Source organism: Haematobia irritans, chromosome 4 (genome assembly GCF_050003625.1).
Source record: "Haematobia irritans isolate KBUSLIRL chromosome 4, ASM5000362v1, whole genome shotgun sequence".
NCBI lineage: Eukaryota > Metazoa > Arthropoda > Insecta > Diptera > Muscidae > Haematobia > Haematobia irritans.
In genome coordinates, this window is record NC_134400.1 from 30,529,994 (window position 1) to 30,555,262 (window position 25,269).

The 25,269-nt window shown below is 31.2% G+C and overlaps 3 protein-coding genes across 5 annotated transcripts in view; all 3 read right to left on the reverse strand.

The window, feature by feature from the left end:
- The window catches only part of pip (heparan sulfate 2-O-sulfotransferase pipe), a 390,683-nt gene that overhangs the window by 19,189 nt on the left and 346,225 nt on the right, over nucleotides 1-25,269 (reverse strand). Inside the window, exons 4-6 of one of the 3 annotated variants that reach the window (XM_075304208.1) lie at nucleotides 6,080-6,639; nucleotides 5,761-5,915; nucleotides 5,509-5,699 (exon numbers count right to left, since the gene is read on the reverse strand). The exons of the other annotated variants lie outside the window; for them this stretch is intronic. Of the exons in view, the coding sequence (XP_075160323.1) occupies nucleotides 5,509-5,699; nucleotides 5,761-5,915; nucleotides 6,080-6,639 (906 nt within the window). Of the gene's footprint in view, nucleotides 1-5,508; nucleotides 5,700-5,760; nucleotides 5,916-6,079; nucleotides 6,640-25,269 lie in introns of those variants that run through there. 3 annotated transcript variants of the gene reach the window in all.
- LOC142233320 (uronyl 2-sulfotransferase homolog pip-like) lies at nucleotides 16,181-17,466 on the reverse strand. Its single transcript, XM_075304215.1, has 3 exons — nucleotides 16,771-17,466; nucleotides 16,546-16,700; nucleotides 16,181-16,473 (listed from the first exon to the last, which is right to left on the reverse strand). Exons 1-3 carry the CDS (start codon nucleotides 17,232-17,234, stop codon nucleotides 16,238-16,240), a joined length of 855 nt encoding a protein of 284 aa, XP_075160330.1. The 5' UTR covers nucleotides 17,235-17,466; the 3' UTR covers nucleotides 16,181-16,237.
- The window catches only part of LOC142233259 (uronyl 2-sulfotransferase homolog pip-like), a 10,515-nt gene continuing 9,773 nt past the window's right edge, over nucleotides 24,528-25,269 (reverse strand). The window contains exons 3-4 of the mRNA XM_075304107.1: nucleotides 25,029-25,183; nucleotides 24,528-24,770 (exon numbers count right to left, since the gene is read on the reverse strand). Coding sequence (XP_075160222.1) covers nucleotides 24,586-24,770; nucleotides 25,029-25,183 — 340 coding nt within the window. The 3' untranslated portion in view covers nucleotides 24,528-24,585. The remainder of the gene's footprint in view (nucleotides 24,771-25,028; nucleotides 25,184-25,269) is intronic.

A 25,269-nucleotide genomic window follows, 5' to 3' on the forward strand; every position in this document is an offset into this window, starting at 1 on the left:
AAGATTCAGGCTCACTTAGACTATTCAGTCCATTGTGATACCACATTAACTAAAAGTACCTATTACATATGGGCACTTCTAGTTTTAACCGCTGAACCTTCTTGATTATTTTTCTTTGTTGAACCAACCAGATTGTTCCAAAAACAGTAGCAGACTGCTTAAGTTAACGTTTTCCAGATCCGCCAGTAATCTGAAGCTATATGCTCCTAAAAGTTGCTTGCGCTTTACACAAAATGCAGGACACTCACACAAGAGGTGTTTAATTGATTCTTTTTCCTCCGCATCATGACAGCTCATACAATAGTCATTATACTTCGCGCCAATAGTTTTTGCAAAATCGCCTATCAGGCAGCGACCCGTTATAGCAGATATCAGGAGTGATATCTGACGTCTCGAGAACATTAGCATATCTAGTGTGCGGTTTAAGTTGAAATGGGGCCATATTTGCTTGGTGTCGTTACAACCCTTGCAATTCTCCCATCGAACATTTGCCATCATAACAGCCTTCTCACGCAGCATGAGCTTGCAGGTAGCTAGGGGCATACCAACAAATTCTAGTTCCCCTGGAATATGTAAGGTAGTCCCTAGCCTTGCCAACTCATCCGCTTCGCAGTTCCCCGGTATGTTCCTATGGCCAGGCACCCATATTAGGTGAATATTGTACTGCTCAGCCATCTCATTGAGAGATTTGCGGCAGTCGATGGCCGTTTTCGAGTTGAGGAACACAGAGTCCAAGGATTTTATTGCAGGTTGACTGTCTGAGTATATATTAATGCCCACATTTTTTGGAACATTACTTCTCAGCCAATTCGCCACCTCTCTTATTGCTAATATTTCAGCCTGAAAAACACTACAGGGATTAGGTAATCTTTTCGCTATTCGAAGTTCCAGATCATTAGCATATACTCCGAACCCCACTTGTCCATCCAGTTTGGAGCCATCAGTGTAGAAATCTATATATTCTTTATTCCCCGGGGTCTGTGTGCACCACGCCTCACTGTTGGGGATTAGAGTCTCAAACTTTTTGTCGAAAAGTGGACTCGCCAAAGTGTAATCCACTACGTTAGGCACATCTGGCATTATTTTGAGGACAGAACTGTGACCGTAACCTTTTTCCGACCACAGCGATAGTTCGCGCAACCGCACAGCCGTTGTTGCAGCTGACTGTTTGGCCAAAATGTCTAAAGGCAATAGATGCAGCACGACATTAAGGGAATTTGTTCCTGTCTTGCTGAATGCGCCTGAAATACACAAACACGCCATACGCTGAACTTTATCTAAACAAGTCGGTTTCTGAAGTGCCGGCCACCAGACTACAACACCATATAGCATTATAGGTCTAACCACTGCCGTGTATAGCCAATGCACAATTTTTGGTTTCAGTCCCCACTTTTTTCCTATTGCCTTTTTGCACGAGTACAAAGCTACAGTTGCCTTTCTCGCCCTTTCTTCAATATTAAGCTTAAAGTTCAGCTTCCTGTCCAAAATAACGCCAAGGTATTTTGCACATTCACCAAAGGGAATTTCAATACCCCCTAAGGAAATAGGCCTAACCGTGGGAGTTTTGCGATCGTTGCAGTACATGACTAATTCTGTCTTTGCAGGATTTACCCCAAGACCATTGTCTTTCGCCCATTTCTCAGTCATCCGGAGGGCCCTCTGAATAATATCTCTGATTGTGGATGGGAATTTTCCCCTGACTGCCAGAGCCACATCATCTGCGTATGCCACCACTTTTATCCTTTCTTTTTCTAGAGTAACCAGAAGGCTATTTATAGCAACATTCCAAAGAAGAGGTGATAGAACTCCTCCTTGGGGAGTGCCTCTGTTCACATACCTTTGTATGTTTGCTTGTCCTAGTGTGGCTGAAATACGTCTCTTCATTAGCAGTTCGTCTAACAGCCTGGGTATACATGGATCAACATTCAGAGTTGTCAGTCCATTTAATATCGAGCTCGGATGGACATTATTGAACGCCCCTTCGATGTCTAGAAACGCCACGATTGTGTATTCTTTGACAGATAGTGAGCTTTCAATAAAGTTGACTAGTTCATGTAGTGCGGTCTCAGTAGACCTGCCCTTCGAGTATGCATGCTGTCCTTTCGAGAACAACCTTGAATCGATGCTAGTTCTAAGATAAATATCTATCATCCTCTCCAGAGTCTTAAGTAGGAATGAGGATAAGCTGATTGGTCGGAAATCCTTCGCCCTCGAGTGAGAGGCTTTTCCCGCTTTAGGTATGAAAACGACTTTTGTTTCCCTCCACTTTCCTGGGATATATGATAAGTTGATACATCCTTTATATATCACTGACAACCAGGGGATAATTTTGTCAGTTACAGCTTGTAACTCCGCCGGAGTAATTCCATCAGGTCCGGGGGATTTGAATGGTCCAAAGCTATTTAGCGCCCATCTTATTCTAGTTTCCGATACAATTTCCTCGACAGGAAACGACCGCTGAGCAACTGTGGCACCGCCAGTACATGGTTCAACCGTCTGATTTCCAGGAAAATGTGTGTCCAATAGTACCTCCAGCGTCTCCTCACTGGACGTTGTCCAATTTCCCTCCGATGTTTTAATGAAACCTGGAGCGGAGTTGGTGGATGCTAGAACCTTCCGTAGTCTGGAAGCCTCGGACGTATTCTATACTGCTGCAGTAGTCATTCCAAGAGTTATGCTGAGCCTTTCTCAGTTCTCGCTTGTATCCTCTCAGATTCCTCTTGTAAGCGTCCCAGTCCTCAGGGGCTCTGGTGGACTTTGCCTTGTTAAAGAGCTTCCTGCAGGATTTCCTCATATTACTTAATTCCGTAGACCACCATGATGGTCGATGTTTCCCCCTTGGCTTTCCTCTAGGGCATGCAGCTTTCAGTGAGATGTTGAAGGCCTTAGTAATCCGCTCCACTGCGTGTTCGATATCTTGCACATTTCTCATATTTGTCTCTGTTATTTCCGGTATCATCATATTGAACGATTCCCTATACCTATTCCAGTCAGCTTTCCTAACATTTGGCGAAAATATGGTCTTGGTGATATGAACATCAAATTTGAAACTGATGTAGCGATGATCTGAGAAGCTGTGTTCACTTAAAACATGCCACTCAGATATCATTTCATTCAGTTCTTGCGAGGCCAAGGTGATGTCCAAAACCTCTTGCCTGTTTTTAGTGACAAAGGTTGGGGCATCTCCCTTGTTGCAAACTACCAGATTAGTACGCAAAATAAACTCTATTAGCGACTCTCCCCTTGCATTAGTATCACTACTTTCCCATATACTATGATGCGCATTCGCATCGCATCCCATTATGAGTTTCGTCTTTGTTTTCAGTGACTCCTCAACTAAGGTCTTAACGGCACATGGAGGCATCTCCCTGTCATGTCCCATATAGACCGAAGATACCCAATATTTGCATTTGGCTATTTCTAAATTGGCAACGACAGTGTCTGCATTGCACATTGAAGGAAGCAGAAACAAGTTAAGCTCGTTTTTAGCAATTATACAGGCTCGAATTACATCATTACCAGTATACTGCAATAGTTTGAACCCCGGAGTACTTAATTCACATATTTTGTTTCTATAAACATATGGTTCTTGAATAAGAACTATGTCTATGTCCCCTTTCATCAGGAGAACTTTTAAGGCAGCACATGCAGCCTTACAATGATGAAGATTTATCTGGAGGATCCGTAGGACCATCGAGATTTTCAACAACCGTCACATCAGCCGCTTCAATCGAGTCATCAAGAATGTCCTCTTCAGAGATATCGGTGACTCTCGCAATAACCATAGGTTCGACTTTGGTGAGTTCTGAGGCAATAGAAGCCTCCTCACGCATACGGTATCTATCTATGTCTTCAACTTTGGTATCTCCCTCGACTTCGCAAGAGGATCCGCTTACTTCTGATTCAGACAGAGGCTTGTCCATTTCTGAATCCTTTAGCTGATCGTTTTTATACACCTTCATTTGGATATAATGAAAGCCATAACATACACGGCCCTGGGACTTTGCCAGATGTGGCAAAGACTGAGTGTTCAATATAAACACTGCATGCCGTCTTGGTCCATCCACTTCATCCAAACGGCCAACCTTCCAATCAGCTGTTGGAAGATCTGGATTGCATCGTTTCAGTCTATTTAAAATAGATTCAGGGTCAGAAGGGTTTGCAGGTATCCAGGCATGTGCTCTAGGTCTAGCCGGTATGTCTTTCTTCTCGACTAACTCTAGAGCAGCTCCTTCCCAAACTTCACCAATTAGTATCAGAGCAGCTTTAAAACATTCTATAGACCTCTGGTCCTCAAATGCGACTAGCTTAAATCGTCCTTGATACCAACCAGCCTCTTGGTGTCGAGGATCTGGGCCGGGAAACTTTTCCAGCACCTGTGAGTAGACGACAGACAGAGCATTCTCAATTTCCCCCCATTTTTGCTTTGGAACCATACCGTCCAATGCTCCTTTATTAATGATAGCCATCACAAGGCTATCTTTAGCAACTGAGGCAAACGATCTTTGATCCCTTTTGGAGGATGGCAGCTCATCCGGCGATCGTTCCCTTTTTCCAGTCTCAAGAATTCCTTGAGCCCATTTTAAGGAATCGCTTTGTTTAGCCGACAGCGTGCTTGGGTCGACTGATCCTAACTTCTTTAGGATAAACAAAGCATTTCTGCGTTCCTTGAATCTCTTTCGTGAGGGATTACCTCCTTTTGATGTCGTTACCTTAGAAAAAGTTCGACTTGTCAGAGTGTCGCCACCTGTCGACCCGTCTACAGGTCGACTAATTGGGCCTAACTCTTGGTCATTGCCCATATTTATAACTCCAGTCGATACCCGTCCACTGGGCCCTGAAGTTAGCAACCCAGTGGATGACTTGGAATTTCGCTGCATGGTGGCTTAATATCCCACCACACTTGAAATTCGTAGTAGGTACCTATTACGATGAGTTTATCCGCTATTGAAAAAACACGTCCGTTCCGTTCGACGGTTGAATAGAGAGAAAAAAAAGTCACACCTTAAGAAGTGACTTCAAATATTTTCAAAAATTCATAATTTTTCTAAAATGGATTTAACAGTTTTTTGCAAAAATTTAAATAATTTGCACAATTTAATTATTTTGTAAATTGTTTTTAACCTTTTTTCCTTGGGAGGACATTTTTGGAAGTGTTTTTAAAGTTGTGCCTTTAGAACAACTACCAATTTTTTTGCTAGGATATATTTGTTTAAATTTATTGAATTTTTTTTTTAATAAAAATAAAAAAATATTATCATGTTAACCTTAACTATACCCCATTCGTTGTAAATAATTGTTATTTTTAATTTAAAATTTTATATTTAAAATTTATTGATATTTTATGTTTAGTAAAAGTATTGACATTTACCACCTTGATTTTAACTATTTCTCATTGATCTAAAAGAATTTGTATAATAATAAAATTATAATTTTATTGAGATATTATTTTTAATAAAAATAAAAAATACATATATATATTAAAAAAAATCTTATAAGAATTCTTCACTAATTCAATAGACCATGAGCTTCTAAATTTTTCAAATTTGCTGCCAAATATTGTTTATACAAACGTTGTTTACAGAAATAATAGAATTCATATTCATGGGTGAAATTTTTTCTTATCATATCCTTAACATCCTGATCCACTTTGGGTTTACGTTTATTCTTATTACGATTGGTGATTTTCTCATTGTGAACTAAAAGAAAAGAAAATAAAATTTTTATATAAAATAAGAAAAATCAAAAATTAAAACTTACTTTCAAATATGGTTTTGACACCAGTAAAGAAACGTGGTATGTATTTTTCAAATACATTCAAGGTGATGTTGGTATCTTCCCAAGAGCCCACCACGGCATAATCACGTTCCACATGTTCTTTGGCCATTTGAATGGCTGCAGGGGAATTAAAGGGTCTAGATATTAAGTAAGGTGGAGGAGAAGGAGAAACTATTATATTGACAAATAGAAGAATAACTAGGATATCCTAAGTCATAAGCCATCATCAAAGAAGGTTCTAGGCCCTTTCCAAAAGGGTTAAACGTATTACTCCCTCCTATACTTCTTCCTATATACTTACATACAATCATCATGATGACCACAATAGAATAGTGATTGTCTTTTGAAATTTGGCATAAAATCAACCACGGTAAATGGTATATACTGGCACTCGAGATCACCGCTTCGGACACAATCATTAAAATCCTTTTTATACCAGGACTCAGGTCGCACAGGCCTATTGGGGTCCTTTTTAAATTCTATGGCATTTTTGTAGGATCCACGAACATAGTAATACCATGATATAACTCTTTCCACAGGATCTCTAACCATATTGATATAAATCGGTTTGGGTAATTCAAAATCATCGAAATCAATCCAATTCACATGTTCTATATAGACGGAACCTTCATCCAAATTCGTGATAGTTTCGGCCAATTGTTTTTGCTCCCAACGCTTCAGTTGACGTTTATTGGTCCTACGTAAACCCTCTCGTTCAATATAGATACCATGGTATTTTTCCAAAGCATTGAAGAGTTCCAATAATGCTTCACTGCCTACTTTGGCACCACGATTGAAGAATATCACCTCAATATCCGCTTTACGGGTATTATTCAATCGATAGGCACTCAAAGAGGCCAGCTGGGAATAGAGTCAATGGATGGATAGAAATAATATGTTGAGTCTTCATTCCTTAAATGTTTGAAATGAATGCTACTGTAATTCTAGAAAAAAAGCCGTGGAGTTCAAGCGTTGAAGATATAGAAGGGGAAATTATGATTACTACTGCATTTCATGGGTTATTTTTCGTAGGCATTCAGAAATGTTTTGTTAACCCATTAGGGTAATTAAAAACTATTTTAAATGTCGAGTAAAGCATAGAAAGAATATGGAAATAAGAAATTCAAGTACAGATTGCCTTCAGAGGTGAAAAAGAAGATGGCTAAAAGGTAGAGCAATCGAAATAGGTAGTATACCTACACAGAAAAAAATTTCACGAAAAATTTTCCAATTAAAATTTTAATTGAGTTTTAAAAAATATTCAATTAAAAATTTAATTGAATCAAAAATTTTTTTAATTGAAACAAAAATCAATCACAAAAATTAATAGTATCAATTAATTTTTTAATTGGATCAATTAATTTTTTAATTGGCCTTCAATTAATTTTTTAATTGATACTATCATTTCTGTGATTGAAGACATTTCAATTAAAAAATTAATTGGATCAATTAGTTTCGTGATTGAATCAGAAAAAAATTTTTTTGTGTGTATTCTGACAAAATTTTTTTATAGAAATAAAATTTTGACAAAATTTTCTACAGAAATAAAACTGTGACAAAATTTTCCATGGAAATAAAATTTTGACAAAATTTTCTATAGAAATAAAATGTTGACAAAATTTTCTATAAAAATAAAATGTTGACAAAATTTTCTATAGTAATAAATTTTTTTTTGTAGAAAACCAGACAGCGAAGTAACAAGACATCGGATAAAATCCTTGAAAACGGTCTAACGAAGTCAACCGAAATATCGGAAAATAAAAAACTAGAAACCAACAATTTCGAGTTTAATTTATAGACCTACAGCCGAGATTATGAGATAAAAATCATAATAATAAAATTTTGGCAAAATTTTCTATAAGAATAAAATTATGACAAAATTTTCTACAGAAATAAAACTGTGACAAAATTTTCTTGAAAATAAAATGCTGACAAAATTTTCCATAGAAATAAAATTTTGACAAAATTTTCCATAGAAATAAAATTTTGACCAAATTTTCTATAAAAAAATAATTTTGACAAAATTTCTATATATAAATATAAAATTTTGACAAAATTGTCTATAGAAAAAAAAAATTGTTGTTGTTTGATAGTTGACCTTTAAACTGTTAATTATATTTGTTTAGTTCGGCTTGAGGTCGTTTGCGAATAAGTTCATTGTTCTTTACTTCTAAAAAATTTCCCAGAAGACGAACATCTGAGATGTTACGAAATATTGGATAATTTTAAATAAAAATACAACTTAACAAAAACAACAACATCTGTTTTTATTCATATGACCTCAAGCCGAACTAAACAAATATAATGAAAAAAAAAATTGACAAAATTTTCTTTAGAAAAGTTTGACAAAATTTTCTTTTGAAATAAAATTTTGACAAAAGTTTCAATAGTAATAAAATTTTGACAAAATTATCTATAGAAATAAAATTTGACAAAATTTTCTATAGAAATAAAATTTTGACAAAATTTTCTATACAAATAAAATTTTAATAAAATTTTCTATAAAAATAAATTATTGACAACATTTTTTATAGAAATAAAATTTTGACAATATTTCCTATAGAAATAAAATCTTGACAAAATTTTCTTTAGAGATACAAATTTGAAAAAATTTTCACTTGAAATAAAATTTTGACAAAATTTTCTCTTCAAATACAATTTTGACAAAATTGTCTATAGAAATAAAATTTTGACAAAATTTTCTATAGAAATAATATGATACATCAACATGACGTACAACAAATTAAAAAAAAAAATATGCACACAACACCAACGAAATAAAATTTTGACAAAATTTTCTATACAAATAAAATTTTAATAAAAATTTCTATAAAAATAAATTATTGACAACATTTTTTATAGAAATAAAATTTTGACAATATTTCCTATAGAAATAAAATCTTGACAAAATTTTCTATAGAGATATAAATGTGAAAAAAATTTTCTCTTGAAATAAAATTTTGACAAAATTTTCTCTTCAAATAAAATGTTGACAAAATTGTCTATAGAAATAAAATTTTGACAACATTTTCCATAGAAATAAAAATTTGGCAAAAATTTCTACAGAAATAAAATTTTGACAAAATTTTCTCTTGAAATAAAAATTAGACAAAATTTTCTACAGAAATAAAAATTTGGCAAAAATTTCTACAGAAAAAAAAAAATTTTGAAAAAAAAATTCTCTTGAAATAAAAATTTGACAAAAATTTTGACACTATTTTCTAAAGAAAAAAAATTGACAAGATTTTCTATAGAAAAGAATGTTGACAAAATTTTCTATAGAAATAAAGTTTTGACAAAATTTTCTATAGAAATAAAATTTGGACAAAATTTTCTATTGAAATAACATTTTAATAAAATTATCTATAGAAATAAAATTTTGTCACAATTTTCTATAAAAATAAAGTTTTGAAAAAATTTTGTATAGAAATGGAATTTTGACAAAATTTTCTATAGAAATAAAATTTTAACAAAATTTTCTATGGAAATAAAATTTTGACAAAATTTTCTATAGAAATAAAATTTTGACATAATTTTCTATAGAAATAAAATTTTGACAAAATTTTCTATAGAAATGAAATGTTGATGATTTTCTATACACACAAAAAAAAATTTTTTTCTGATTCAATCACGAAATTAATTGATGCAATTAATTTTTTAATTGAAATGTCTTCAATCACGAAAATGATAGTATCAATCACAGTTTTAATTGGGCATAGAAAAAATCTTGATTAAAAAATTAATGGATTTCAATTTCAATTAATTTTTAAATTGATTTAATTAAAAATTTAATTGATGTTGATTGTAAAACTCAATTAATTTATTAATTAAAAAAAGGTAACTATGTTCAATTACATTCTGAATTGGCTTAGAATTTTTATTTGGATTAACAATTAATTGTTTGAAAAAAAATTTAATTAAAAATTTAAAAAAAGTGTTCATCGCTTTTTTAACCGACTTAGTTTTCCGAATTTGATTAAAAGTTAATTGTATCAATTAACTTTTTATTTAAAAATTTTAAAATTTTCAATTAGTGACTTAATTAACTTAATGTTTCTATCTTGATTAAAAAGTTAATTATACCAATTAATTTATTAATTGAAAAAAATTTCAACTTCAATTGACTTTTTTATTGGAAATATTTTGGTGATATTTTTTTCTGTGTAGAAATAAAATTTTTGGCAAAGTTTTCTATAGAAATAAAATTTTGACAACATTTTCTATAGAAATAAACATTGACAAAACTTATCACCTCAAAAATTTGAACAAACATTACGAAATAAGATTTTTCTATTTCATAGTTTTTTGGTGAAATTTTCTTAAAAATTTGATCGATTATTTTTGGCTCGAGTGGCAACCGTGGCTGGGAATCAATACCAAAACCCTATGGGTAATGACAAAATTTTTGTAAAGTGTTTTTTTTTTAGTATATAACAGACCTATAAACTCCGTCCTATGGCTCATGACTTCGAATGATATCATCAAATATGTCTATGTGTTGACCATTACTTACAAACAATCTTGACTATGACCACAAAAGAATAAAGCTTGACTCTTTTGATCTTTTGTGTTTTGTAGAACCTCCATTTGGGGATATTGACATTCTTCATCGCCACTTCGGACACAATGATTAAAATCCTTTTTATACCATTCCTCAGTTGGGACTTGTCTATTGGGAAACTTTTTAAAAAATATAGCATTCCTATATGATGACCGGATGTAATAATACCAGGATACAACTCTTTCCACCGGGTCTCGAACCATATTTATATAAATCGGTTTGGGTAAATCGAAATCATCGAAATCAATCCAATTTACATGGGATATATAGACCGATGGCTCTTCTAGATCAACAATTCGTTTGGCAATTTCTCTTTGTTCCCACCTCTCCATGCTGGGTTTCATCATTTGCGTTAATCCTCGGCGATCTACAGTGTAATCATTGAAACCCTTTATGGCATCGAAAAGTTCCAATAAAGCCTCACTACCAACTTTTGTAGATCGACTAAAGAAGATGACATCAATGTCGGCATGACGAGTATTATTGAGACGTTGGGCAGATAGTTTGGAGAGCTGGAAAGGTACGGTTTGTATGGGATCAAAGTCATAGCATGTTATTTAGAGGGCCATGTAAAGTTGATGAAAAGTAATAGGAGGGCGAAGAGAAGGCATTATAATAAATCCCAACACCTAACGAATGAGTTCAAAGGAGTTAATCTTGTTTCATTAAAATTACCAAACAAGCTTCGTGAGAAGTATGTGACAGCTTGGGAAAAAAATTATTTTCATAAGGTTTTCCTACTTTTTTTTAATGAAATCCTAAATACATCATCACATGGCATCACATACATGAAAATGCAGCGGATTCCTAAAAAGAGTAAGATTCTGAGCCAATTTTGAATCACTTCCGAATCCAAAATGAAAATTTCCTTTGCTTCGCTTTTTTGCTGGGAAGATCCAAGCCACCGAAAATTTATCACCTTCGGTTAAAATCTCCTATCTAAATCCCATGAACAGTCTAGAGAAAATAAGGGGACATATTTTTTATATTTCCATCTGCGTTGCCTTTGAGAATCACAATAAGTGTCACTTGCAATACAAAGTGGCACAATAAATTTTATAAAAAGCGTATCATTCATAAAGATAAAAACCTTTTTTTTTTTTGAATTTTGGAAGATTTTTGGGGGGTTGCCATGAATTAACGTCCTTTTCGCTCTATGACGCATATTTAAGGAGTTATGGCATAAATAAGTTTTTCATATATAAATTGAATTTTTTCGAGAATTTTCATCAAAATTTTTATTCTTCATCGAAATTTTGATTTTTTAGGGGTGGTCACGAATTGAGATACTTTTCGCTATTAGACGCATATATAATGAGTTATGGCCAAAATAAGAGTTTCATACAAACATTTGAATTTTTCGAGGATTTTCATCGAAATTTTGATTTTTTGGGGGTGGCCATGAATTAACGTCCTTTTCGCTCTAGGGACCCATATCTATTGAGTTATGGCCAACATAATTTTTTCATATAAAAACTTGAATTTTTCGAGAATTTTTATCGAAATTTCAATTTTTTGGATGTGGCCATGAATTAAAAAAAATTGAATTTTTCGAGTTTTAAATAAGTAAATTAGCATTATAAAATAAATAAATAAACTAGCGTTTTTTTAACAAACTTGATTTAAATAAAAATCATTTTATGTGAATTTAATCGAAAATTAATCCAGTTCATGGGAGAACCCTTTTTATAAAATTTTCTTTGCATAGTTTCAGGCATAACAATTGTTCACTAGACATCACATTAGTTAAATTTTATGTCAAGGTAGGATCACTTCCGCAATTTTAGATGGATCAAGATTACTGTTGCCACTAGGGCCAAAAATAATTTACCAAAATTTGAAGAAAAATTTACCAAAAATTAAAATCGCCTATTTTCGACAAAAATTTTTCATTTCTATTAGAAATTTTGTCGAAATTTAATTTCTAAAGCAAATATTGTCAAAATTTTATTACTATAGAAAATTGTGACAAAATTTTATTTCTATAGAAAATTTTGTTAAAATTTTATTTCTATAGAAAATTTTGTCAAAATTTTATTTCTATAGAAAATTTTGTCAAAATTTTATTTCTGTAGAAAATGTTGACAAAATTGTATTTCTATAGATAATAACGTCAAAATTTTATTTTTATAGAGAATTTTTTCAAACTTTTATATTTACAAAAATTTTTGTCAAAATTTTATTTCGCTAGAAATTTTTTTCTAAATTTTAATTCTATAGATAATATTGTCAAAATTTTATTTTTATAGAAAATTTTGTCAAAATTTTATTTCTATAGAAAATTTTGTCTAAATTTTATTTCTATAGAAAAATTTCGCAAAATTTTATTTTTCTAGAAAATTTTCTTAAAATTTTAGCTCTATAGAAAATTTTCTCAATATCTAATTTCTATAGATAATATTGTCAAAATTTTATGTTTATAGAAAATTTTGTCAAAATTTTATTTCTCTAGAATTTTTTTTCAAAATTTTAATTCTATAGATAACATTGTTAAAATTTTATTTTTATAGAAAATTTTGTCAAAATTTTATTTCTATAGAAAATTTTATCTAAGTTTTATTTCTATAGAAAATTTTGTCTAAATTTTATATCTACAGAAAATTTTGTCTAAATTTTATTTCTACAGAAAATTTTGTCAAAATTTTATTTCTATAGAAAATTTTGTCAAAATTTTAATTCTATAGATAATATTATCAAAATTTTATTTTTATAGAAAATTTGTCAAAATTTTATTTCTATAGAAAATTTTATCTAAATTTTATTCCTATAGGAAAATTTCTCAAAATTTTATTTCTCTAGAAAGTTTTCTCAAAATTTTAACTCTATAGAAAATTTTCTCAATATTTTATTTCTCTAAAAAATGTTCTCAAAATTTTATTTCTATAGATAATATTGTCAAAATTTTATTTTTATAGAAAATTTTGTCAAATTTTATGTATATAGAAAATTTTCTCAAAATTTTATTTCTCTAGAAAATTTTCTCAAAATTTTACTTCTCTAAAAGATGTTCTCAAAATCTTATTTCTATAGAAAATTTTGTAAAATTTTTATTCTATAGATAATAGTGTCAAAATTTTATTTTTATCGAAAATTTTGTCAAACTTTTACGTATATAGAAAATTTTCTCAAAATTTTATTTCTCTAAAAAATTTTCTCAAAATGTTATTTCTATAGAAAATTTTGTCAAAATTTAAATTCTATAGATAATATTGTCAAAATTTTATTTTTATAGAAAATTTTGTCAAAATTTTATTTCTATAGAAAATTTTGTCAAAATTTTATTTCTATAGAAAATTTTGTCAAAATTTTAATTCTATATAAAATTTCCTCAAAATTTTATTTCTCTAGAAAATTTTCTCAAAATTTTACCTCTATAGAAAATTTCCACAAAATTTTATTTCTCTAGAAAATTTTCTCAAAATTTTACCTCTATAGAAAGTTTTCTCAAAATTTTATTTCTCTAAAAAATTTTCTCAAAATTTTATTTCTCTAGAAAATTTTCTCAAAATTTTATTTCTAAAGAAAATTTTGTCAAAATTTTATTTCTATAAAAAATTTTGTGGAAATTTTATTTCTATAGAAAATTTTGTCAAATTGTATAGATAATATCTATAGATAATATTGTCAAAATTTTATTTTTATAGAAAATTTGTCAAAATTTTATTTGTAAAGAAAATTTTGTCAAAATTTTATTTCTATAGAAAATTTTGTCAAAATTTTATTTGTATATAAAATTTTGTTAAAATTTTATTTCTTTAGAAAATTTTGTCAAAATTTTATTTCTATAGATAATACTGTCAAAATTTTATTTTTATAGAAAATTTTGTCAAAATTTTATTTCTATAGAAAATTTTGTCAAAATTTTAATTCTATAGATAATATTGTCAACATTTTATTTTTATAGAAAATTTTGTCAAAATTTTATTTCTATAGACAATTTTGTCTTAATTTTATTTCTATAGAAAAATTTCGCAAAATTTTATTTTTCTAGAAAATTTTCTTAAAATTTTAGCTCTATAGAAAATTTTCTCAATATCTAATTTCTATAGATAATATTGTCAAAATTTTATGTTTATGGAAAATTTTGTCAAAATTTTATTTCTCTAGAATTTTTTTCAAAATTTTAATTCTATAGATAACATTGTCAAAATTTTATTTTTATAGAAAATTTTGTCAAAATTTTATTTCTATAGAAAATTTTATCTAAGTTTTATTTCTATAGAAAATTTTGTCTAAATTTTATTTCTACAGAAAATTTTGTCTAAATTTTATTTCTACAGAAAATTTTGTGTACATTTTATTTCTACAGAAAATTTTGTCAAAATTTTAATTCCATAGATAATATTGTCAAAATTTTAGTTTTATAGAAAATTTGTCAAAATTTTATTTCTATAGAAAATTTTGTCTAAATTTTATTTCTATAGGAAAATTTCTCAACATTTTATTTCTCTAGAAAGTTTTCTCAAAATTTTAGCTCTATAGAAAATTTTCTCAAAATTTTATTTTTATCGAAAATTTTGTCAAACTTTTATGTATATAGAAAATTTTCTCAAAATTTTATTTCTCTAGAAGGTTTTCTCAAATTTTTACCTCTATAGAAAATTTTCTCAAAATTTTATTTCTCTAAAAAATTTTCTCAAAATGTTATTTCTATAGAAAATTTTGTCAAAATTTTAATTCTATAGATAATATTGTCAAAATTTTATTTTGATAGAAAATTTTGTCAAAATTTTATTTCTATAGAAAATTTTGTCAAAATTTTAATTCTATAGAAAATTTCCTCAAAATTTTATTTCTCTAGAAAATTTTCTCAAAATTTTACCTCTATCGAAAATTTCCTCAAAATTTTATTTCTCTAGAAAATTTTCTCAAAATTTTACCTCTATAGAAAATTTCCTCAAAATTTTATTTCTCTAAAAAATTTTCTCAAAATTTTATTTCTCTAGAAAATTTTCTCAAAATTTTATTTCTATAGAAAATTTTCTCAAAATTTTATTTCTCTGGAAAATTTTCTCAAAATTTTATTTCTCTAAAAAATTTTCTCAAAATGTTATTTCTATAGAAAATTTTGTCAAAATTTTAATTCTATAGATAATATTGTCAAAATTTTATTTTGATAGAAAATTTTGTCAAAATTTTATTTCTATAGAAAATTTTGTCAAAATTTTAATTCTATAGAAAATTTCCTCAAAATTTTATTTCTCTAAAAAATTTTCTCAAAATTTTATTTCTCTAGAAAATTTTCTCAAAATTTTATTTCTATAGAAAATTTTCTCAAAATTTTATTTCTCTGGAAAATTTTCTCAAAATTTTACTTCTCTAAAAAATTTTCTCAAAATCTTATTTCTATAGAAAATTTTGTAAAATTTTTATTATACCCTCCACCATAGGATGGGGGGTGGTATATTAACTTTGCCATTCCGTTTGTAATACATCGAAATATTGCTCTAAGACCCCATAAAGTATATATATTCTGGATCGTGGTGAAATTCTGAGTCAATCTAAGCATGTCCATCCGTCCGTCCGTCTGTTGAAATCACGCTAACTTCCGAACGAAACAAGCTATCGACTTGAAACTTCGTAATTATTTGTAGACTTACCTACACATACTTTTTTTGTCTAATGTGTACCACGTATGGACTAACTCACAAGTTAGAAAACGATTTAAGATACCACAACCCAAGTAATTCGATTGTGGATGACAGTCTTTCGTAGAAGTTTCTACGCAATCCATGGTGGAGGGTACATAAGATTCGGCCTGGCCGAACTTACGGCCGTTTATACTTGTTTTTTTTTGTACGGAAGCTTATTTATTTGTGGAATATATAATAAAAAAATAAATTTAAATTTTATATTTATATTTTTTTTATTTATAATCAATTTTAAATGAATGAAACCTTAATTTAATTTCAATAAAGCCTTATTAAGAAATGACATTTTTTGTTTTTGATCCCTCATCTCTAGGGCGAGTAGATCTTGCTTCTTCAAGGCAAAATATTGTTTATGCAAGCGTTGTCGACAAAATTGATAGAATTCAATTTCACGTGTGAAATTACGGCGTACCATATTCTTAATCTCTTCACTGATATGGGGTTTCATGGGATTGCTATTTTTATGATCGGCATGCAAGTCCACTGGGAGAGAAAAGAGTTCATACGGCATTAAGAATATGGACAAGTGTAATATACAGAGACCAAAGAACTTACTGTAATACAATTTGGAAGCTCCCATAAAATAGCGTGGTATATAGTTTTCAAAAACCGTTAAGGTAACATTGGTATCCTCCCATGTACCTACTACAGCATATTCTTTCTCCACAGTACGTTTGGCCAATTCCAAAGGCAAACGGGTATTGAAAGGCCTTAAATCAAAAAAAAAAAAATCGTATTCCATGATTCGATGAAGAATTCACTTGATTCACTTCGACTTACATGCATTTATGCTCGTTGTGACCACAAAAGAATAGAGTCTGCCGCCTATGATCACCCGTTCTCTCAAATCCGGAACCCTCGATATATGTACAAGCCTTGTCCTTACTCAAAACACATTGATCGAATTCGGTATTTGCCCATTTGGGATTGGGCATTGGTTTGTTGTTTTTCAATCTTTTTGGGACAAATACCCAGGGGGCACGTATGTAATAATACCAACTGATTATCCTTTCCACAGGATCCCTTACCATATTCATATAGATGGGTCGTGGCTCTTCATAGTCGGTGAAATTCATAAAATTCACATGACTAACAAACACTGTGCCTTCATCCAAATTTCCAATATTATCGATAGTGTTCTCAATTTCATCGTCCTCCAGTAGGGTTCTTATGCCTCCTTGTTGCTGATCAACATCCACTTCGAAGTCATGGATCTTGCCAAGTTTTTGGAGTAAATTAATCATTTGGACACTACCAGTTTTGGGTACACGATTGAAGAAGAGTATATCGGTTTCAGCTCTTTTGGTATTATTCAATGCATCGGCATTTAGGGTATATAGCTGAGAAAATAATGAAGGTAAGAAATAACCCACAGGGGGTCTTAGTCAATGAACCAAATTTTCAAAAAAAAATTTTTTTTTGCGAAATGTATGGAATTATATTCAAATTTGCCATCTACTTTGTAATCAATTAAGCTTGAAATGCAAGGAGAAGTAAAAAATTGAGTAAGAAGAAAATGAAGCACTAAAAGATGAGAGTTAGTTATTACGTTGCTGCGATGCATTGAAGAAATACCATTGAAGAGGAAAGAGGAAAGATCTAAAGAAATTTTGCATAACATACACTCACAAAAAAAAAAACATGACTCACACATAAGAATTTTCATATGGGCGGGATATAGTTTTTTTTTTTTAATATAACCATTGAAGAAAATGTAGGTTTTTTTAGCAAATGTTAACTAAAATATTTTACTAATTGCAATATGACAAAAATAAGTTTATAATTTTTTGTCAAATTGAAAAAATTTTATTAAAAATAGTTTTATGTTGTTTAAGAAATTTATATATTTTGAGAAAAAAAAAACAAGTATATACGGCCGTAAGTTCGGCCAGGCCGAATCTTATGTACCCTCCACCATTGATTGCGTTGAAACTTCTACGAAAGACTGTCATCCACAATCGAATTACTTGGGTTGTGGTATCTTGAAACTTCTTAACATCGTTTTCTAAATTGTGAGTTAGTCCATACGTGGTAGAGAGCCAGAATTGAAATATGGGGGTCGCTTATATGGGGGCTATATACAATTATGAAATTGATATTGACCAATTTTTGTGTGATTGGGGATCGATTTATCTGAGGACTATATATAACTATAGACCGATATGGACCTAATTAGGCATGGTTTTTAACGGCCAAATACTAGCACAATGTATCAAATTTCAATGACTCGGATGAAATTTGCTCCTCCAAGAGGCTCCAAAACCAAATCTCGGGATCGGTTTATATGGGGGCTATATATGATTATGGACTGATAAGGACCACTTTTGGCATGGCTATTAAATATCATATACCACCACCACGTACCATATTTCAACCAGATCGGATGAATTTTGCTTCTCCAAAAGGCACCGGAGTTCAAATCTGGGGATCGGTTTATATGGGGCTTTATATAATTACCCAGCAAAACAAGCGTCGCCAAAAAAGTAATGAAAATGTTCTTTTTGGATCCGGTAGTGGTGCAAAATTGACGCAGAAGCGATGAATTTAACATGGGCTTGTCATAGGACGGAAGTCCTCCATTTCAACAGCCGTTGCACTGAATTTGCATCACTTCTTTAGGTGTGATCCGAATTCAATGTTTTGGATGTAAATTAAACAAGTAAGGAAAGTCTAAAGTCGGGCGGAGCCGACTTTATTATACCCTGCACCACTTTGTAGATCTAAATCTTCGATACCATATCACATCCGTCAAATGTGTTGGGGGCTATATATAAAGGTTTGTCCCAAATACATACATTTAAATACCACTCGATCTGAAAGAATTTGATAGACTTCTACAAAATCTTTAGACTCAAAATTTAAGTCGGCTAATGCACTAGGGTGGAACACAATGTTAGTAAAAAAATATGGGAAACGTTTAAATCTGAAGCAATTTTAAGGAAACTTCGAAAAAGTTTATTTATGATTTATCGCTCGATATATATGTATTAGAAGTTTAGGAAAATTAGAGCCATTTTTAAAACTTTTCGACTAAGCAGTGGCAATTTTACAAGGAAAATGTTGGTATTTTGACCATTTTTGTCGAAATCAGAAAAACATATATATGGGAGCTATATCTAAATCTGAACCGATTTCAATCAAATTTGGCACCCATAGCTACAATGCTAAATCTACTCCCTGTGCAAAATTTCAACTAAATCGGAGTTAAAATTGGCCTCTGTGGTCATATGAGTGTAAATCGGGCGAAAGCTATATATGGGAGCTATATATAAATCTGAACCGATTTCAATCAAATTTGGCACCCATAGCTACAATGCTAAATCTACTCCATGTGCAAAATTTCAACTAAATCGCAGCACAAAATTGGCCTCTGTGGTCATATGAGTGTAAATCGGGCGAAAGCTATATATTGGAGCTATATCTAAATCTGAACCGATTTCAACCAAATTTAGCATGCATAGCTACAATGCTAAATCTACTCCCTGTGCAAAATTTCAAATAAATCGGAGCAAAAAATTGGCCTCTGTGGTCATATGAGTGTAAATCGGGCGAAAGCTATATATGGGAGCTATATCTAAATCTGAACCGATTTCAACCAAATTTGGCACGCACAGCTACAATGCTAATCCTACTCCCTGTGCAAAATTTCAACCAAATTGGAGTAAAACTCTGGCTTCTGGGACCGTATTAGTCCATATCGGGCGAAAGATATATATGGGAGCTATATCTAAATCTGAACCGATTTCAACCAAATTTGGCACGCACAGCTACAATGCTAATTCTACTCCCTGTGCAAAATTTTAAGCAAATTAGGGTAAAACTCTGGCTTCTGGGGCCATATAAGTCCATATCGGGCGAAATATATATATGGGAGCTATATCTAAATCAGAACCGATTTCTTCCAAAATCAATAGGGATCTATTCTGAGCTAAACACATACTTGTGCCAAATTTGAAGTCGATTGGACTAAAACTGCGACCTAGACTTTGATTACAAAAATGTGTTCACGGACAGACGGACAGACGGACATCGCTATATCGACTCAGGAGCCCACCCTGAGCATTTTTGCCAAAGACACCATGTGTCTATCTCGTCTCCTTCTGGGTGTTGCAAACATATGCACTAACTTATAATACCCTGTTCCACAGTGTGGAGCAAGGTATAGAAATTCTGTGATATTTTGTCAAAAAATTATTTTCATAATGTTTTAAAATTTTTAATGGATTCTAACGTTTGTGGGAAACGTTTGATCTCAAATATTTTCAAAAATTCACAATTTTTTCAGATTGGATTTAACATTTTTTTCGACAAAATTTAAATGATTTGTACCATTTTATGAATTTTTACCCTGTTTTAACCTATTTGAAAAAGTTAAGTTAACATTACCCATTAAAAGTATGAAAAAACCAAGTTATAAAAACTGAATTAAAAGAACTTCCTGGGTACACACAAAAAAATTTTTTTCTGATTCAATCACGAAATTAATTGATCCAATTAATTTTTAATTGAAATGTCTTCAATCACAGAAATGATAGTATCAATTAAAAAATTAATTGAAGGTCAATTAAAAAGTTAATTGATCCAATTAAAAAAATAATTGATACTATTATTTTTGTGATTGATTTTTGTTTCAATTAAAAAATATGTTGAATCAATTAAATTTTTAATTGAATATTTTTTAAAACTCAATTAAAATTTTAATTGGAAAAATTTTCATGAAATTTTTTTTGTGTTTAGTTAAAATAAAGAACATCATTGGGAGTGCATATTCTGGAAGTGCTTTTAAAGTTGTGCCTTTGGAAAAACTTCCAATTTTTTTTGCTGGGTATGGACTGATATGAACCAATTCCACTTTTGGCATGTCTATTAAATATCATATACCACCACCACGTACCATATTTCAACCAGATCGGATGAATTTTGCTTCTCCAAAAGGCACCGGAGTTCAAATCTGGGGATAGGTTTATATGGGGCTATACATAATTATGGACTGATATGAACCAATTCCTGCTTGAATGTTGGATAACATACACTAACATCACGTACCAAATTTCAATCAAATCGGATGAATTTTGCTCTTCCAAGGGGCTCCGGAGGTCAAATCTGGGAATCGGTTTATATGGGGGCTATATATAATTATGGACCGATTTCGACCAATTTTTGCATGGGTATTTGAGGCTATATCTTAACACCACGTACCAAATTTCAGCCGAATCGGGTGAAATTTGTTTCTCTTAGAGGCTCCGCAAGCCAAATCGGGGGATCGGTTTATATGGGGGCTATATATGTAATTATTGACCAATGTGGACCTATTTTTGCATAGTTGTTAGAAACCATATACTTACACCATGTACCAAATTTCAGCCCGATCGGATGAAATTTGTTTCTCTTAGAGCAATCGCAAGCCAAATTTGGGGGTCCGTTTATATGGGGGCTATAGGTAAAAGTGGACCGATATGGCCCATTTGCAATACCATCCGACCTACATCAATAACAACTACTTGTGCCAAGTTTCAAGTCGATAGCTTGTTTCGTTCGGAAGTTAGCGTGATTTCAACAGACGGACGGACGGACGGACGGACATGCTCAGATCTACTCAGAATTTCACCACGACCCAGAATATATATACTTTATGGGGTCTTAGAGCAATATTTCGATGTGTTACAAACGGAATGACAAATAATATACCCCCATCCTATGGCGGAGGGTATAAAAATGTTTTCTTAATTAAAAAAACTGCAAAATCCTCAAAATAATTCTTAGGCTTTTTTTTTGACTTTCCCTTAAGGATTTTGGTACATGTACAAAGGATGTTATAAATAAAGAATATTTTTATACCCTAAACCAGGGTATAATAAGTTTGATCGGCCAAAAAATGTGCCTACCAGAAATATTGATTTTTGACCCCATAAAATATATACCGATCGACTCAGAATCACCTCCTGAGTCGATCTAGCGCTTGGTGGCCGTCCGTCCGTCCGTCCGTCTGTCCATGTATTTGTTGTTCACAGGATTCCGGTCGCAATTATTAACCGATTTTGATGAAATTTGGTACAGAGAGTTTTTTGGGCACAAGGACGAACGCTATTGAATTTGGGAGAAATCGGATCAAATTTAGATATAGCCCCCATATGTATGTATCGCCCTATTTCGACAAATGGGGTCACGTTGCGTGTTTTTTCAAACGGATCGTCACCAAATTTGGCAAAAGGTAATCTTTTCCATCGCCCTTCAAGTCTGCAAAATTTCATCCAAATCGGTTCAGATTAGATATAGCTCTCATATATATGTATCGCCCGATTTTCCCAAATTTGGCCACAAAACCTTTATTTATCAACCGATCTTACTCAAAGTTGGCTAAATATAATCTTCTATGGCACTAACTATATGTGCAAAAAATCATCGAAATCGGTTCAGATTTAGCTATAGCTCCCATATATATGTACCGCCCGATTTTTCTAAATTTGGCCATAAAACCCTTATTTATAAACCGATCTTACCCAAATTTGGCTAAATGTAGTCTTTTATAGCACTGACTATATGTGCAAAAAATCGTCGAGATCGGTTCAGATTTAGATATAGCTCCCATATATATGTATAGCCCGATTTTCCCAAATTTGGCCATAGAACCCTTATTTATTAACCGATCTTACTAACAGCTGGCTAGATCCAGTCCTCTATAGTACTAACTATATGTGCAAAATTTCATCGAAATCGGTTCAGATGTAGATATAGCTCCCATATATGTATCACCCGATTTTGAAAAATTCGCCCCTAATAACCTTATGTTTGACCACACAGGCCTCATTTCCTAACTGATCTTACTCAAATCTTGCACAAGGAAACCTTTTGTGGTATTAATCAAACCCGACAAATTTTATGCAAATTGGTTCAGATTTAGATATAGCTTCCATATATATGCATCGCTCGATTTTCCCAAACTTGGCCATAGTACTCTTATTTATTAACCAATGTTACTCAAATTTCAAATTTTGATGTACTAGCCGATCGTACTTATACGTACTTGTAACTCTTACATAAGAATATTGCTCGATTTTTACAAATTTGTATTTATTACCCACACTAATTTAACGATTTTCTCTTTTTTAATAATGGGCTCAATATTAGTGGCATACTAACTTCGTAGGTGCAATATCAACACAGCCAGTGTTGCTAGAAGTAGGGGAAATTCCCTATATGTATGGTTTTTCTAATATTTAGCGTCTTGTAGGGACGTAGGGCCACAATGTAGGACATTTTCACTCAACACAATTTGTAATAATTTTTACATGTTGGTGACTCTAGAGGAGGAAATTAGAAGCCGGCAAGGCTTGATATTTAACAATGTGTGGTAAACTTTATTCCTGTAGAAAATTTTGTCAACATTTTATTTCTATAGAACATTTTGTCAACATTGTATTTCTATAGACATTTTTTTCAAAATATTATTTCTATAAAAATTTTTCTCAAAATTTTATTTCTGTGGAATTTTTTCTCAAAATTTTATTTCTATAGAATTTATTGTCAAAATTTTATTTCTATAGAAAAATTTCTCACAAAAATTTGTTTATAGAAACTTTTTCCAAAATTTTATTTTTATAGAGATTTAACAAAAAAGATTACTAATTTGGGTAGAATTCTACCAACTGTGGCAACCGTGGTGGTAATACAAATTTATATTCTAAGTTATATACATTGCATATTCATGTTTTAAGATAATAAAGTACTTAGAACCATTTTTGTTGTGTAAAATTTTTTAAATTTAACGAAAAATATAGTAGGGAAAATTGTTTGGGAATGTATGGGAAAGTAGGGAACTTTTTTTGTTTTTGTAGGGTAAACCGAACATTTTCCCTGGCAATATTGACTATGAGCTATAGTCAGATTGACACAAAGCACCCATAGACATGTACCCCTTAATTTTCTTAAATATGCAACTGCGGTTTATCTCCCAGATCTATATGCTACCCCACAAATGCTTATGATTACTAATTCTGTAATGGTGGTTTAGGGTACGACTTACTACTTTTACTTACTTGTTTTTAATTATTTAGTATATATTTGAAGCTTTTTATCTTTAATCCAACGATTGAAAATCTCAGTTAATTTAAAAATATTTTTTAATCAAAAATGATTTTCTCTAAGTGAGGGAAGATTACTTCAAAGACATATGACGGTTGGACGTAAGTTTCAGAGATTTGTGTGCTAAAATTAAAATTAAAAAAATCAAATTTCTTTATTTTATATAAAGTTGTCTTTATTATTGTATAAATTACATGCCATAAAATTGAGTTTCTATAATCATTCAAATTACATCAAAACTTTTATCAGTACAGTGAAAATAGATCATAAAAATAAAATCGTCAAAAAACGACCTGGGTTATTCTAAATTTCTTACCTTCTCAATTGAACCAAAATTTTAAAAAGAAACAATTTTGTTTTTAATTTGCTATGTAGAAAATTCATTATTTATTCTAGTTGTATAAAAAAAAACTTAAAATTGCAGCCTCCAGATTTGGTAAAAGAACAGTATAAAATGTTAATCTAATTTAATTTTATTTTTGTTTTTATATATTAGCAATAGTTTGGATATCCTTAGTGGTATTTATCCATTAACTCCTCCTTTTTAATGGCAATATATTGCTTGTACAAACGTTGTTTGCAGAAATTGTACAACTCAATTTCATGGGAAAATTGCATCTTCAATTTTGCCTCAACTTCCGGTTCCAAATTAGTGTTATGGGGTGTTGCATTCTTCTTGAATTTACCACTCTTGTCACCTAACAAGGGCGGGGGAAAATATCAAGGATATAGGCGATTAGTAAATGATAACAAAATGTTGGAATGGACTACCCCCATGTTCCGGTAAAGGTAATTGTAATATCTTTATTTGATTTCCAAATTTGAGATTAAAAAATTAAAAATTAGCATCGTCATTTCATAAAGGCAATGCAAGAGCGAATCTTTGAGATTTACGATAATCGATAACAATTACAATTTTTTTTACCGCACTAGGGGAACTAAATAAGTGGACTTACTGTAGTAAAGTTGAGTGGCTCCTCGGAAAAATCTTGGTATATAATGTTCCAGCACTGTAAGAGTAATATTGGTATCTTCCCACGAACCAACAACGGCATATTCTCTTTCAATATTTTGTTTAGCTATTTGTGTGGCAATGGGAGAATTGAAATTTCTGGAAAAGGATTAGGGATTAGTTTTGGGATATGTTTTAAATGTGGATATTGGAATATTCTTTGGATGGAGAGGTCAGCACTATGT

Excerpts from the sequence above, each read along its gene's own strand:
- LOC142233320 (XM_075304215.1), bottom strand. The coding sequence starts at position 17,234 with ATGATTAATTTACTCCAAAAACTTGGCAAGATCCATGACTTCGAAGTG. Across the intron at positions 16,701-16,770 it reads CACAACGAGCATAAATGCAT|GCCTTTCAATACCCGTTTGC; the intron begins GTAAGTCGAAGT and ends TTTTGATTTAAG. Across the intron at positions 16,474-16,545 it reads AGCTTCCAAATTGTATTACA|TGGACTTGCATGCCGATCAT; the intron begins GTAAGTTCTTTG and ends TTTCTCTCCCAG.